Raw genomic sequence first — 17,450 nt, 5'->3', positions numbered from 1 at the left:
ATGAGCCTGGAGAGGGAGATTCCAGTCCTCCAGGGAATGATCTTGAATGGGTATTGGGACCCCTGTCCCTTTCTCTTTCTTTCTTTCATTTTTTTTCCATGAGGGAAACTATTTGGTTCCATCACACACTCTGTCATGATGTGCTGGGCAGGCCCAGATGCAACCCCAAACATGGACTGGAACCTCTAAAACTCTCAGTAGAAAGAATTTTTTTTTTTTTTACTTTATAAGTTGATCTCAGGTGTTTGTTACAGTAACAGAAATCTGAATAACTCTGCCATAAATCTTAGCACAAATAAAGGAGAATAGTCACAGGATTCCAAAAGGCAGGAAGTTAAAAGGAAGAGAAAATATAGTCACAGATTCTTCTGTCCTATCTTCAGGTACAATCTTGGAACAGATAAGTAGCTATGTCCAGTTAGTGAAGATCGGGTAATAAAGGCATTTCATTTGTGTGAAATCTCTATTCTGTCATTTGGGCAAATGAGAAAAACTGAGAAACCCTTCTGCATTTTCAATATCTTTAATGCAACAATGCTAAATAGTTTAATGAGAAATAGTTTGATTTCCTTCAATAGTTTTGTTCTTTTTAAAACTCTATAGAAAATTAATTATCTAGTAAGTAAATGTTACTGATAAAAGATATAGTTATTTTTGCAAATTGGCATGTAAATAGCTATTTTATTATCATGTTTCCAGATTCTACCCACTTAAAAGAGAAAAGTTGACGTGCTTAACAAGTATAATTTAAAAATTTATTGACAGTCCTTTGCAAATGTGGTGCATAAGAACTTCACTGTAGAATCCTTGTGTTGAAAATGGAATTTACATTGTAGTTTTCCATAACAATAACATATTGATAAATTGTACCTCTCCTTACAAAATTGTTTTCAACCCAAAAACTTACTTATTAAATTAATGGAACCTACTATTGATTTGTATCAGTATAACAAAATGGTGATCATTATCACATATAGACTGTTGCCTTTATCCACTCCATAAACTTTTATAAGACAAGGCTAGACAAAGGAGAAACATCAGACTTGGTACTTAGAATAGCTAACACAACCCCTCTGCCACCTTCTGCTTCTCTTACCCTTGGAAGAATTTAACCTAAGACCTCCCAAAAGTGAGACTGCTACATATAATTTTTAGAAGTTTGTATAATGTGATGCTCAGATTAGACAAGTACACTAATTATAACTCTTTCTTCATTCTTGGGTGTGAACTTCTTTACACCAAATTGTTTTGCATTTAAGAAGCACCCTGTTATGATAATAGTCCATGAAAACAAGTCCTCTCCTCTGCACAGATTATGGTTGTGTTTTGCCTTTGTTGCTAGGACTCTTTAAGGGATAACACCAACCAGTGGAGAAACTAAGTAAGAAAATTAAGGTGAACAGTTGCTTTTCACTGAAATAACATTAGCCATCTTGACCATTTGCCAGTATCCTCAGGGAATGTTGTAATTTTCTTGAGTTTGCACTGGAATCCCACATACTATGATGGTAAATAAAATGGGGGGAAGATAAGATTCATAGAAAGTAACTTGCTTGCACTGAAGTGAGTGTCCTGCTGGAAATGTTTTAGTGTTGATTTATTTAGGTATCTGATTGGCTTCCATTTTCTAAAATGTAATAAATATATTTTTATGTGTGTCTTGTTTATTCCTGATTTCCAATTTGCATGAAATTTCCCTATAATCTACATGGATCAAATGATTGAAAAACCTATAATAGGAAAAACTATCTCCTTGTTAACAGCTATGCAAACAGCAGAATCTTCACAGGAACAAAGAGAACTTCTGTGGAGAAGTGTGGAAATTATATAGAGTACCCATTTCATTTGAATTTACAGGGAGAGCATCATAGTTTATTAGAAGTTAGGGGTAAGGTACCAAAGGAAAAGCAAAATGAGACACAATTTTTAACTCTATAAAAATCAAGTTGTGCAGGAAGAGAATGACAATCAGAGTATTATTCATAATATGAATGACAAGCACTAGTATTAATCATGCTAATATTTATAGTATTAACTGGATTATTTTCAGATGTTACTAATGACATATCCATAGTAATTTTAGCAATAAATACTGACCTAAACTAAATTCCAATATGACTCTATCATAAAGATAAAGAAAGAGATGTGGTAGATATGAGGCAGGTATACAGGATTATTGCAAAAATGCTAATACTTCACCTCATTTTCAAAAATGCCAACAAATCAGCTGGGTTCAGTGGTGCATACCTGTAATCCTAGCATCTCAGCAGGCTGAGGCAGGATGATTATAACTTCAAAGCTAGCCTCAGCAATTTAGCGAGGCCATAAGCAATGTAGTGAGATCCTGTCTTTAAAAAAAGGGGGGAAAAAAAAAAGACTGAAAATAGTGCTTAGCAGTTCAGCACCCTTGGGTTCAAACTCTGGTTTCAAAAAAAAAAAAAAAAAAAAACAAGTACATAACTAAAGATGGGCTAATTCCCAAAGGAAATGACAAAAAGCTGTTATGTATATGGAACAAAGAATAGGATATAATTGAAACAGGAATTTTGATAAACCATGTAATATGATTTGATATTTAAAACTATACACATGACTATTTACTGCTTATTTAAAAAAAATGTAATTTGAACTAAATACACATTTATATAAAATCACAAAAAAATAAAAGAAATAAAAACATATCTCAGATGTAATTTTTTAAACCTCTAAATTTTCATGATATACACTTCAATGTGTTACAATTTTATCTAAGTAATATTGCATGCAGCAAAGTAGAATATTCTATGCTGGTGTTAACCACCAGCATTCTACATTTCCATTATGAGCTGACTGAGAATTTGTTCCTGTCTTCGGACTGCTCAGCCACTGTCTTAAATTTTGCAGCTCACCATGGAGCAGAAGAAAAGACCATCTGCAAAGTGTGCTCACAAACACACACTCAAGTGAGAGGTGACATGTGAATTCTAATCTAAATCATTTTCCAGAAATAGCCACGTGATCCTAGTTAACCAGCAGGGCTAGAGTCACAAAGCTGTCCTGTGCTCAAAGGCAGGGAACTTGAAATAACTGGTGCAAGATGAATGGCAAATACAAGTAGGTAAAATGTGTAATCAAACTTTATTCCTTGTGTTTTTATTTTAGAAAAGAATTGAAGTTTGAAACACTGCAGTGTTCTCCATTCATGTATCATATATGTATATGTGTGTGTATGTATATACACACAATTATACATACAATTTTTGCCATCAAACTTTGCCATCAATTCTGTCCTGTGACTTAAGAAAAGAAAAATCTAGAAAAATCTTTGAGAAAAAAAGAAATGTGAATTTTTCTTTAGGAAAATGTTTTTTCTCTTTGACAGCTCTTTGGCTAATGCTTCTTTCACCTCTTTATTTCTAAGGCTGTAAATCATGGGATTCAACATGGGGATTATTGTGGTGTAAAACACAGCCACCATTTTTCCCTGTTCCACAGACTCCTTGGAAGGGGGTCTGAGGTACATGAAAAAAAGTGTCGCATAGAATATGATGACAGCTGTCAGATGGGAACCACAGGTGGAGAAAGCTTTGTGCTTGCCTTCTGTGGAGCCAATTCTCAGGATAGCAGGAAAAATATAAAGGTAGGAAAAAATAATGATGAGCAGAGAAAAGGAAAGATTGCACCCAGCCACAACACACATTGATGTTTCTTTGTTGTAGGTGTCTGAACAGGCCAGCTCAATCAGTGGGGGGTCAGCACAGTAGAAGTGATCGATTTCGTTGGGGCCACAGAAGGACAGCTGGTAGGTCCACATAGTCTCCATCAGGCCTGTGAGTGCTCCGTACACATAAGGCACCAGGACTAGGGCCAGGCACACCTTCTTGGACATTTTGCTGCCATAAAGCAGAGGGTTGCAGATGGCCATGTACCGATCAAAGGCCATCACAGCCAGGATATAGATCTCAACGTGAACCAAGGCAATAAAAAAGTAGCATTGTACCAGACAAGCAGGATAGGAAATGGTTTTCTTCTCCGAAAGAAAAATTTCCAGCATCTTTGGCGTCACATTGGAAGAGAAGCACAGATCCACCAGGGATAAGTGACTCAGGAAGAAGTACATGGGCGTGTGGAGCCGGACATTGACCCGGATCAGTACAATCATGCCCAAGTTCCCTGCCACTGTGACCACGTAAACGGCCAGAAACAGCACGAAGAAGAGAATCTGCAATTCCAAGCGGCTGGTGAGTCCCAGGAGAATGAACTCAGTCACTGAGGTCAAGTTTCTTCTCGTCATTCCCTTCAGTGAGAAATGAGAAATTTAGATCAGTACCAGAAGTTCTTTTAAAGAGTGCCATTGCCCCTGAGTCTTAGAACTTGCTTTGTTTTCCTTTTCTACATGTTTTAATTTTTCTATGACTTTGTTTTGTCTCAGGAGACACTAGAATGGGTGGTTTAATTAAAACAGAATGAAATTAAACATTGGTAAAAATCCTGGCTAGTAGATACCAATCACTTTGATTTCAGGTCTTTTTCTCTTCTAATTAGTCTCTAATTTCTCTTTGTCTATTAATGTTCTAAGTGTGGAACTATTCTTCTTAACTATATCCATTTTTACTGTGTCTACCTTTCAGTTTTCAGATTTTACCACTCAGTGTGAATAAACAAATGAATACACATCCCTTATCTCAGTGAATTTTCCAGATTACTTAACTAGAAAGAGAAAATTCTACCAGAAGTTCTTTTTTCTTAATAACATTTATTTCCTCTATACCATGCCAAATAAAATCTCTTAGGTTCTTTTAAAAAGGGTACCCAGTGATAAAGATAATCTTAGTTCATTCCTTGTAAGATACCAAAAAAAAAAAAAAATCAGCATGTCTTATTTTAGAATGATTACCTACTACCTTGAGGGGAAAACATGGAAGAAATAGAAACACTTGAAAAATCATACAATTACGTATACTAAAGAAAAGCTTTGGAATGTCTTCTAACATTCTCCCATTTAATTCAATAAACTTTAGAAATCTTTCTGAGTATCAGACCTGAATAAGGGAACAGAAAAACTTAGTTCTGCCTATTAGTCTGTAGTCCTGAGAACTGAAATAGACTAGCAAAGCAAGGATCCACCAGGGTTTGACAGAGTTGCAGCTGGAAGCCAGCTCTTCCCCAATAGCCATAATCAAGTTTGCTCCTCAGAGCCAAGCAGGTTCCTCTAGGAAAGCTCTAGAAAGAGAGAAAGAGAGAGAGAGAGAGAGAGAGAGAGAGAGAGAGAGAGAGAGAGAGAGAGAGAGAGAAGGGAGAAAGGAAGGAAGAAAAGGAGGGAGGGAGGGAGGGAGGGAGGGCGGAAGGGAAAAGGAAAGAAAGCAAAGCAACAAAGAATAATAACAGCAGCAGCAATAACAAAAATGGCAATAATTTCCTTTTTCTTTTCTTATTCTAAACTAGATTTGCTATAGTCAAAGGGAAGATTCTGGGCAAGAGAAAGTGATGAGAGAGAGTGTGCAAATTTTATCTACCCCTGTATGAGATAGGCTTGTCCACTTTCCCGGTTTCTGCTTCCCTGGATGTGATGGAGACATCTTGCCAAGCCATCCTGGATCATATGGCTGAAAACAAATCTTTACAAAGGGCAGAAAAACAAGATTGAGTAGGTTGGAGCTTCTAAACTCTTGGGGGAACTGAAGTGACATACTAGCTCAGAATTTTGTATAAAGGAAAAATACATTTCTAACTTCTTTCAATGACTATTATTTCATTTTGGTCCACAAAAATTGAAACTCCTATCCAAACAACACGAACACCTTAGGATCAGCACTCAAGATTACTCAAAGGCTGACTGCCTCTATGGTAATGATATGAAGTGATCATTATTAGTTTGAATCTAATTAGTCCCTCAGTTATTATGCCAAAGGAGTATAGCATGCCTTAAAAAGTGTTATGATAATGCTTTAATAATACTGAGGTCAATCTCTTTTTAAATTGCCTGAAACTTTTCCATCCATTTCAAGATATTTAGAAATACGGAAAGTTCAAAAATACACAGACACATAATAGTGCAACTTTATGGAAAACATGGGAAAGATAGATATTATTTGCAATAAAATAAAATAATTGAAATTGAAACAATAGACCAGTATACTCCTTTCATTCTCCTCATTGCAGAAGATTTTTTTATCTGGCAATTTTATTACATTGAATCTCCATCTTCATAATACCTCTCTTGTTTCTCTTCCTCTCCAATTTCTTACCTCCACATTTCTCTCCTGAAACAACTCTAACAATTTTCTATTTTTTTACCATATCATTCTAAGCCTTCCACATTTTACTCACTTCTAATATCAAGTTCAGCTATAAGTCCATTTTAGCCTTATGTGCAGATTTAGCTGTTTTCCAAACCGAAAAAGCTTTTCATATAATAGAAACTATCATCTTTACAAAGATGATAGACACACCTCTCCCCACTTCTCCCTCTCTCCCTCCCTCTCCCCCCCTTCTCTCCTTTATCCCCCCTCCCTCTCACTCTTCTTCTGTCTACTTTGCCCTTGTACATATGTGAAAACTCTACTGGATTTTATATATTATCTGTATACACACACACATATATATCAAACATGTAAATATATGTTCATATATGTACAAATGCTTCCCCTTCCTTGCAAAAGTTCTGTTAAGCTATTTTGATGCTGTCCATAGCCATGAAAATCATTTTGTCCTAAAACATTTTTAGCAACCTCAGCACTTACATTTATCTCAGAAAATCAATTCAAAGTTATTGGGAAGTTGACAGTTTTGACTTTAAAAAACACAACTATAGTGCATATTATCTCTACATTTGTAGACAACTCACCTAACTTTTATGAACTGTAGTTTTTCTCACCATAAACTCTTATTGCAGGGATTTTCTTTGACATTTAAAAGTTATAATGTAGGCGAAGATCTGACATCATGAGAAGTACATAAAGCCATCACAGGAAATTTCAGTTTAATCTCAAGCACAAATTTTCAGATTCTGTGCATTGGTACCACAAATATCAAAAACACTCCTCCTTTCTTTTCAGTCATCTAACTCTTTCTAAGCAAGCACTCATTACTATCAAGTAAGTGTTTAGAATCCACGTTTAAATAAGGACACTTTGGCTAGTTACTAACAGAGCAAGTAGCCCTCTACCTATAAAGATGTAGAGAAAGCCAAAAGGCCTTCAAGGATAAGTGAGGGACATTTACTTGTTTTCATAAGGTTGATTTCTTTTCCCTATTGCATTTAATTTCTTTAAAAAATGAAGTCATCAATCCCACCAATTAAAAGTTCCCTGAAGATAGCTCAGGGATGTTCACCATGGGAGTTAGGAATGACTTAAGCATCTCTTCTGTCTTCTCCAACTCCCTTGGTAATGAACTTAACTTATCACTTGTTCTGCATTACTGAACACTGTTGTACCTCACTATCTCCAGTACTCAACAGCAAGGGCTACATTCAAAAACAAAACAAAGAAAAATGTTACCCATTTCACTTGGTCCCCAGTATAATCTGAGCATTTCCCACCATGTAGTATCATTGGAGAGAGGCAACATTCATTTCAAATCAACAGTTGTGGGATATTTTAGCTTTCTTTTTTCTTATTTCATGTTTTTTTTTTCTTTAGGAAAAATCCAAAAGAAAATGAATGTAATAGAAGAAATATAAAATACAAAGCAATAAAGATAATTTCTTTAATTCATTATTTCCCTAGGCCAGGATCTACCTTGTATAGATAGTTATGAAATTTCTTAATGGTAAGGTGTTTTTAATATATCTGATTAATAAAGTAATTAATTTTCATAAACAATATATTCAGCATTTTTAAAGACTAATGTTATTGAAAACATTAAAAATCTGAGATAAATATTTTAAAGCTTTCTATATTGAAGGACTTAATTCTTATTGAATTTAATCATTTTTTTCCAAATTTGAAAAAGATATTAAGTGAACTGGCTGAGAAAAGAAAACAGATATGACTACAAATCTATCTTTAATCATTAAGTTGTCTTTCCTTGTTGTTAATTTATCAGGTTTTATGGTTAAATATTCACTAAAATGAATAAGAAATGCTTATGCTTTCAAGGCACATGAAACCAACGTATGATACATTCATCACAGCTTACAGCAGGAGAGAGAAACAAGAAAACCAAAGTGTTTTTTGTTCCACTGAGTAATTCTGTTCTTGTAGTTTATTCCCTTAATTTCAAGCAAGTCTCTTTATCTTCAAAATATGAGTGTGTACTATAGTTGATCCTAGGTTGTTTCTAATTCAAAACCAAACCCATATCTAGTGACTGTATGCAGGAGATTGGGAGATAACAACGTGTGGTTTTACCCTGAGAGCTTAGTGAAACTCTACTCAGGGATAGCAGAGAGCTAGAAATCTTGGATAGGAATAAAAAATGGCCTGGGAAGGAGATTTACCTCAGTTGTGTCCTTTTCTGGGAGAATTATCCTGAAAGTCTTAATGAGAATTATTTTTTCCTTATGTGCATACAAAACATTTTAGAAAATATTTCAATTGTTTCTTTTACCCTAGTTTCACAAGTCAGAAAACTAATGTGGAGATTCTGCTGGCTGTTAAGTATGTCTGTTCTAATTCTGCATTACAAAGTTGGGGGCAGGATGGGTTCACCCTAAGATGGATATATACTGAAACTCCACTGGTCACCTGACTTCCATAAGCTCTAAACTAGAGGACTATGGTGATATTTAGGTCTCCTGGAATTAGGGCTAGTTGAGATCCAGTACCCAAATCCCCCCTCTCAAAATTTCATCATTTCCTTTTCCCATTACATGGTAACCCAGTAAAAGGATCATAGGTCTCTGTGGAAACCTCCACTTCATTCAAAGGGTTTTTGTCAGTGAACTGATTTAACTCTGGAAACTGATTAAAGGGAAGAGAATCGTTTTTTTAAGATTCAAGTTAGTCCTTTATTCAACAGACCTAAAAGTTTTCTGCCCTCACAAATTAAGTAAGAAATTGAGACTCTCTTGTGTTGTTTTTTTTTTTTTTTTTTTTTTTTTCTAGGAACACCATGTCTAAACGGCCAACACCATTGGTCTGAATAGTTCAGAACATCAGGATTTCCGCTTTGGCTGTTTCCCATTACAGTCACCACACCCAGGCTGCCTTTGGATATTGCCTGCTGTCACTTTGTCCCTTGCCACATCCTATTGTTTTGCTATTATTACACTGATGTTTTCTAATTAAATGACTTTTTTTCTCACTCTAAAGTTTAAGAAGATCAATCATGGAACACTTAAAGGATGCTGGGACTCCACACAGGAGTTTACATCTCAAAGCATTGGTGAAGAATTTGTATTTTGAGCTCTCCCAGTATCAATAAGCAGGTCATAAATAGCAACTCCATTCTAGCATTCCAATCTCACTAAGACCTAAAATTCCTTTTTTGATGATAAATCAAAGGATGTTAAGGTCTGTAAATAAGTCAAAAATAACACCTGGTATTTTGCCAGAGAAATGTTAGAGTTCCTAAACAAGTCTGGATGGTGCCTGGCAAAATGTCAGAGGGAGTGGTTTGAGAAGTAACAAAAGCGAGCCATTAAGTGTGGAGATTCCTTATTGGTTGATTGATGTATCTAGTTTATGCTAATTAGGATAAGCTGTGCAAAATGTATAAATAGCTCTGTTGCCCTACAATAAACGGCTCCTATTCCTGCTGCATCAATCTACAGAAGTTATTCGTCACCCCCCGGTTATTTTGCTGCAGCCGGACCCCGGCAGATGGTGGCCCGTTACGGGGAGTCCCGGGACACTCGGGGGTAAGTGATGAAAAAAAGCTGCCCGTCCATAGATAGGACGGGAGCAATCTGCTCGTCCCTAGGCAGATAGGGCGAGAGGAAAAATGGCCATTTCGAGAAAATGGAGAAGATTGACACAGTATGTTTGTGTCTTGTTTTGTCTCAGTGTATTGTATTGTCTTTATGATGAGAATATGGAAGGGTGAAAAGTAAATTGATAAGGGAAAGAGGCACCCCAATGGAACCAAGAATAATTAGGGCATGTATTGATAAAAGCCCAAGAACTCTAGTCAAGAAGAAAAAGAAAAAGAAAGTTCAGGAAAAAAAGGATTATCAGAAAAAAAGTTGCAGCAAAAGGCTATTACTAAATGCTTTTCGTTACCGGAGGATGCGTGAATCTGTGCAGCGGCTGCCATGTGCGCAAGCAGGTCATGGTGCAGCAAGTACCTTCCAAGCAGCTGCGGCAGCCGGCTCTTCCACTGCCGGGAGCCCAAATCTAGACCTGACCTGGAGGCACAGTCTCCCAGGCTCTTGCTCCCTGTGTCCAGTAGCAGTTTGAGTCCGGACACTCCCCAGACTCTCCCTGGGGCCATCTGGGGCTGCCCAGGATGCTACAGCCTGCAGAAGATGCTACCAGCGTCCCTGATTTTTGGTCATTTTCAATGCCAATAACTAAGCTACAATGGTTCTCCCACACCTGGAAGCTAATGAGTAATGAGCACTATTAAGGCTTATTTCAAATGTAACAAAACCTTGAGATAATGTACTAAATTGTTCAGAAGGTTGTTTTCTTAGTAGAATGCTACAAGATTTTCTTTAGCCATCCGGCGTTCCTGCCTTCATCCCAGTGCCAGTGAAAACGAGGGTGGAAGAATTTCCAGTGTTGCTGAAAACCGGAGGAGATTTCGGCTGATAGATGAGACTTCGGATCAAGCTAGCTGCCTGCAGAACTTACCTGGACTGTGATCTAAGCTAGCTGCCTGCAGAACTTATCTGGACTGTGATTTAAGCTAGCTGCCTGCAGACCTGGACTGTGATTTACTGGGACTGTGAGTTAATCTATTAAGACACTGCTTTACCTGGACTGAGACAACAAACTGTAATGTACAACAAATTGTAACTCAATATCTTTGCTAACAGTGTCATTGCTGGTATAATTTTTCCAAGGGCTTCTTGCATGGAGCCATCAAGTGGCTTGGTATTGTTACATTTTGTATCCTCACTTTCTGTTTGTAGCAGGTTATTTATGGTGTTTCTGTAAAAACCACTATGGTCTTTATTTAAATTAAACAAAAGGGGGAATTGTTAAGGTCTGTAAATAAGTCAAAAATAACACCTGGTATTTTGCCAGAGAAATGTTAGAGTTCGTAAACAAGTCTGGATGGTGCCTGGCAAAATGTCAGAGGGAGTAGTTTGAGAAGTAACAAAAGCGAGCCATTAAGTGTGGAGATTCCTTATTGGTTGATTGATGTATCTAGTTTATGCTAATTAAGATAAGCTGTGCAAAATGTATAAATAGCTCTGTTGCCCTACAATAAACGGCTCCTATTCCTGCTGCATCAATCTACAGAAGTTATTTGTCACCCCCCGGTTATTTTGCTGCAGCTGGCCTGCTGCAAAAGGACATCAGGCATTTACAATTCATACACAATGGGTTATTTTTCACCCACATTTTAGTCAACCAATCAAAAAAAAGTTGCAATGTTATGGTTTGGAGCTAAAAAAACTGTTCCTGCATTAGGCAATAGAATGTGTAGGGGTGAAATGGTCAGTTTATGAAAGGTACAAGTTTATCAGTTGATTAATTGATCTGATGGGTTGATAATTTGAAAGAACTTCTAGGTGGTAATTCTAGACAAGCAAAGCATGCTGGGAGGGTAGGTCAAAAAGAGCACAGTCTGAAATATATCTTCTCCCTCTCTCATCTCCGTTTCCTGGGCTGCTGTGAATTGAACAACTTACCTCTGCCATGCCTTTCCACCATGATGATTTGCCTCCCCTTGGACCCAGAACAATAAAGTGAATCATCTATGGACTCAACTTCTGAAACTATAGGCCAAAATGATTTTTTTCTTCCTCTATGCTGTTATTTTCAGCTGTTTTAGTCACGAAATAGAAAACACAACTTTTCCTAACTCTCCAACTGCAACATTAAATTCACTTTCTATGCTTAGAAGGCCTACATCAATAAATTCATTCTGATACTACTTTTTGTCCCTTCCATTATCCCACATCCTTAAGATCCATTTTCATGTGTGTTCTATAGACTTATACTTTTGTATAAATTACATAAATTGGAAAACACATGTAGTTCTTTGGGTATAACACACCTCCTCTTGTGTCACACTATGAACCTCACCTTCAGGGGCTTTCTGTGACCTGAGTCTAGTTATAGATTCAGAAACATAAAGGAGTGGCAAAGTGGGTCTTGAGGCTGATCATCATTTTCTTATTTGGCAAGAGACTGCTCTTTCCTCAGAAAAGGCATGACAAAATAATCCTTTGCATACAAATGTAGAAAGACCAAGATCACAATGGTGAGAGAAACTGCTACTATTGGGTTGGGGATACCACTGTCACTGATGGTAGATAGGCAATTGACACTGTAGCTAAGAAGAAGGCTTCTGTTGGAGATGGTGACATCAATTCTACTGGGAATGGGGTAGCTGCTATCATCAGGGGTAGGACCCCTCTTCTACTGGCAAAGAAAACTCATTGGAATTTAGAATATGAATGTTCCCAGCTTATCAAGTTCTTTCCACAATTTATTCCCACCCTAATTGGTAAGATTCTACTCAGTATTTATATAAATATGGAAATGGATGCACTCCTTAAAGGCACACATAAAAACTCTTAGGTTTGACCTGAGCTCAAAGTACTGAGCTCATCTTAAGCTATCTCCACGTTGTGAAGTGAAATCTGGAGAAAAAACTCAATGGTACTGTATTCTCTTTTTTCCCCAAAAGTTCAAGATCATGATGTACAGAGCAGCTTACCTCCTTGCACTTTAGTGGTTGGATAGAAGAATTGATTAGAAGTTTAGAAGTGGTTGATTAGAAGAATCCAAACCAGACAGTTTGTACAAACAGTACAATGGCATGAACTATTCAGGAAACTCATTCTTAAAATTCTGTTCCTCTAGAACTGCTCCCTTTATTCCAAAATCATTGGCATTAATTGAGAGACACAGAACCAATAAGAGATATACAGAACCAATAAGAGCGACAGACATGTATATATGTATTATATGCATGTATTTAATATATATATATATATACATATATACATGTGTATATGTACATGTTTATGTATACACATGTATATATGTATATATATATATATGTATACATATATAAATATAGACATACATATATAAATGTATACAAGTGTATATATGTATGTATACATTTATATATGTATACATATATACATGTGCATACATATACATATACACTGTATATGTACATATTTGAAATGCATGCATATAATACATATATACATGTATATCTTCATAAATATGTACAAAAACATATATATATATATATATATATATATGCATGTGTGTGCATGTGTGTTTGCATACTTGCTCTATATGCATATGGAATTGGCTTATGCAATTATAAAGACCAAGAAATTCAATGATTTTCCATCTAAAAACTGGACAAACATGAAAGCCCATGGCATGGTTCAGTCTGAGTCTGAAGACCTGGGACTTAGGTCAACTGACTGTGTAAATTCTGATGCAACTTTAAGATCTAGGAACTAGAATAAACAACTTCTGAAGATAGAACATGGTTGCTTCAGATCAAACAGAATGAAAAAACTTGCCATTCCTTTGTCTTTTTGTTCCTGGCAGTCCCTCAACAGACTGGATCAGGCCAACACACATGATGAGAAAGATCTTCTTCAAGTCTACTAACTAATCTTACAATTTCCTCCAGAAAAAAAAAATATTCATAGACACACCCAAAATAATGTTTTGCCAGCCATCTAGGAAACCGTTAGCCCAGTGAAGTTAACACATAAAATTAACTCTCTCTCTCATTTTTTTTCCAGAATTGCATTCTTCCTTTCTTTTATTTGATGGTTCAGAGGAAAAGTCACAAACCTACACAGCAGATAGTATTTTAGTTTACTACTGACTCCTTCCATGAGATGCTATTACCACATCATAGTTATAAGATAGAATTAAAAAACAAAACAGGAAAAAAGAGAAAGATTTTGCTAATTTACAAAATAGAAAGATTCCAAATTTGTTGATAAAATTTAAATTTGGGAGTTCTATACACTCCTAAGGAATATTATTGAGGTCCAACATGTTTTATAGTAAAATACTTTTTTTTTTTTTAATCTGAGTAGCGGCAACCTGCAAAAACACAACGAAGTCCTCTGATATTGCTGAAGAAGGCAGCTATGATGCTAAACAAGTCTATGTGAAACCACACATACTGGCAAAGGCAGCCATGTATGTGTGGAGGACTCTAGACTCCGTGTTGTAACTGTATGGAAGGCAGATGACCATACGGATGTGATTGCCACAGATGCCTGCAGGGACAAAACACCAAGTCAACAGGAATGCAATCATGTTATAGTGTTGACATAAACCGACTATGAAAAAGATCTTCTCAAATAAAAAGCTAGTCAGAATTTGTGGTGTTGACCGATGGGTGTGGAGACAGACTGACGATGTGGTCTCCAGATGTGTGCCCAAGTCTTCCACAACAAGGAGAGTGCATAATGCAAACAATAAGACCAAGAAGGCAGGGTGCAACTCTGAACAAGTGGTCAACCTCAGGAAGCTAAATTCCTTCTCTCGAGTCTGGTTTATTCTGAACATTTCCAGATGAATTCTTCTGTTGAAAGGAAATAAAAGCAGACTGATTATATATGAATTATGCACATTTAACTTATTTATTTGAGATTCCCTCAATGTTTCACATCTTTTACAGAAACATACTATCACCCTATGAAAGTTAATATCTCGATTTTAAGGTAGCTATGCATCTATCACTTTTTTAGGTAGCACAAACTATGTACCAGGCTAAGCAACAGAAAGGAATTACTCCCAAAGCATCTTTTCTGACCTTGTGGCATTTATACTGTCATAGAGGACACACACACCCATTATATCTGAGGAAAGATAGCTGCAATAAAGGAAAACATAGAAAGAATAAAGAGGTGAAATAAAATTTTAGTAATGGTAAATAAGAAGCTAACTTTTACTGAGTAAATACTGTTCTGTCTCAAGTGCTTTATAAGTATCAATCCATAGATTCTTCTATGATGCATACCTAAGAGAAAATAATGTACATTTCTAAGAGGAAGAAATTGAGGGAGAGAGAAGTTGAGTAATGTGCCAACTCTGTTTGATTCCATGACTTTACCTATTAATTTAATAGAAAAATGATGGATTCAAGACCTGACCACAAACTCACTTTATTGAACAACTTGAATTTGTTGACACATTATAAAGAAAGATGTTTCCTTGTAGTAGATCATGTTATTTAGTGTGCTTGTATGTATAAAATCTGATCAAGAATGCGTTTGACAAAGCCAGCCTCAACGACAACAAGGTGCTAAGCAACTCAGTGAGACCTCATCTCTAAATGGAAATACAAAATAGGCTGGGGATGGCTCAGTGATTGCGTGAGTTCAATCCCAGGTGCAAAACCAGGTGCAAAAAAATAAAAATAAAAAAGAATGCATTTGAAAGACAGAAAATGATTGTAGTATTCATTTCATGATTTTTTCCTTAAATGAAGAATAGTTGGGAAAAGAATATTATGAAAATAGGGGACAGAGCATAATACACACACTTGTAATTCTAGCTACTCCACACTAGGGCAGGAGGACCACTTGGCCACAACTTTATGAGAACCTATCTCAAAATAAAATACAAGAAGAGCTGGAAATGTAGCTCATTGATTCAATTATGAGTATAGTAAGAATTTTACAGGGCGATATGGGTATAAACTTTAATGTTAGACAGATTTGAACTTGCATTCAGACCTATGTGATTTTAGGTTAATAATGAGATTATGACCTGACCTTTAAAATACAGTTTACAACACTGACCCCACAATATTTACAGGCAGACTAAACAAAACAATATATGTTAAAACAATGCTTATTCTTTGGTAAAAAATGTTACACTTTCTCTTTTTTGTGTGCATGTGTCTTATTATTGAGATATATATATATATATATATATATATATATATATATATATATATATATGTGTGTGTGTTTTATAGAATTCTAACAGATGTTTTATATATATATATATATCAATAAAAAGTACCTGATGTAAGAAATGTTAAGATTGTAAAATTGTGAATCTATAAAACAATTTTAATACATATGTATATTTTTACTAAAGAAATACTAAAATACTAAAGTATGACACTTTCAATAAAGTAGGGGGGAAAATATAAAATATCTTCTGATAATTATTTCTTAGGAAGTACCATAAATCTTCTCTATTTTTTTATCATATTTCCCAATTTTCTCAATAAATAATGTATCCAGTAGCTGAGCATATACTTATTCTATGTCCTACACACTATAAGATGGACTATAAAATAGACAGTATTAACAGGTTGACAGTGTGATTCCAGCCAGCCTGTCAATTCGTGAAGTCACCTAGTGTAATTCTTCATTTATCTTAAACTTGTGTGTATCTGGGCATCTTTATGGGTTTCAGATTGCTAGAGTCATCCCTAAATGACAATGATTTATGGTCATTTGTATTTCTGAATTTACTGTTGACTTATGACTAATAGTATAGTTCCTTGAACTCTTTTGTTGGTCCATCCAAAGATGCTGTTCTTAAATCTCCAAAAATGGGAGCACAGAACTGATTTTGACAATGAAGATTTGTTTATTATTTTACATGAAATCATCATTGTACTTTTGTTTGGTTCCAAGTTAGGCTGTAAAGATAGAAGCATAAAGACTGAAATTAGAAAAAATAAATTGGAATAATAAAGGGGGTGAGTTTGCAAAACTAAATATGTGTGTTTAGTGAGGTAGTAATACATCCAAGTGTATGTTGAAGTAGAATTCCACAAATTATTAATTAAGTATACCAACTGAAAAACTGTTCTTTGTTTAATATGTGCGTTTTATAGAATCTGTGGGCAATTCAAGTTTCCATATGAAGACATTTGTATAAAAACATCTAGTTACAATAATTGTATGGAGTAAAATAGAATGAATGAATTGGAAAATGTTACCCGGTGGGAAGTACTGAGCAGAAATCCACTCTGAAGAAAACTGAGAAAAAAATATTTATATTTGAGACATCGACCATTTACAGTCTGTGGCTTTTCCTTTTTCATTGAAAGACAGGTGCATAGATGTGAACACAAATTCGTTCTAACAGATGTTTTTCCAGATTTGAAGTAACCTTGTGTAGCAGCTGGGTGGGCTGGGGAGAGTACATAAAGGATGCATATGTGTGTATCTTGCACAATCACTGAACTTTTATTCACTCAGATTCAATTGCTTTTTCTTCGGGTGCATCAGTACTTTTGCATTATTACATTAGACCATATAACAGATTGTGTTGATTGCTCTTTGCACTTTCACAACCCCTACATAATTGTACCATTCTGAAGCTCTTGAAAAACTCCTTGGTAGAGGAAGCAATGTGTGACTTACAAAGGTACTTTAAAATTTTGTCAAC

The 17,450-nt window shown here is 35.7% G+C and overlaps 1 protein-coding gene across 1 annotated transcript; it reads right to left on the bottom strand.

The window, feature by feature from the left end:
* Positions 1 to 3,292: 3,292 nt before the first annotated feature.
* Positions 3,293 to 4,273, bottom strand: Or5m8 (olfactory receptor family 5 subfamily M member 8). The gene has a single exon (XM_026380446.2). The coding sequence runs from the start codon at positions 4,271 to 4,273 to the stop codon at positions 3,293 to 3,295; it is 981 nt and encodes a 326-aa protein (XP_026236231.2).
* Positions 4,274 to 17,450: the final 13,177 nt, after the last annotated feature.

The sequence above is a fragment of the Urocitellus parryii genome, chromosome 4, assembly GCF_045843805.1.
Source record: "Urocitellus parryii isolate mUroPar1 chromosome 4, mUroPar1.hap1, whole genome shotgun sequence".
Classification (NCBI taxonomy): Eukaryota; Metazoa; Chordata; class Mammalia; order Rodentia; family Sciuridae; genus Urocitellus; species Urocitellus parryii.
This window is presented reverse-complemented; position numbering and strand designations above follow the sequence as displayed.

Coding starts and splice junctions, on each gene's coding strand:
- Or5m8 (XM_026380446.2), bottom strand. CDS start 4,273: ATGACGAGAAGAAACTTGACCTCAGTGACTGAGTTCATTCTCCTGGGA.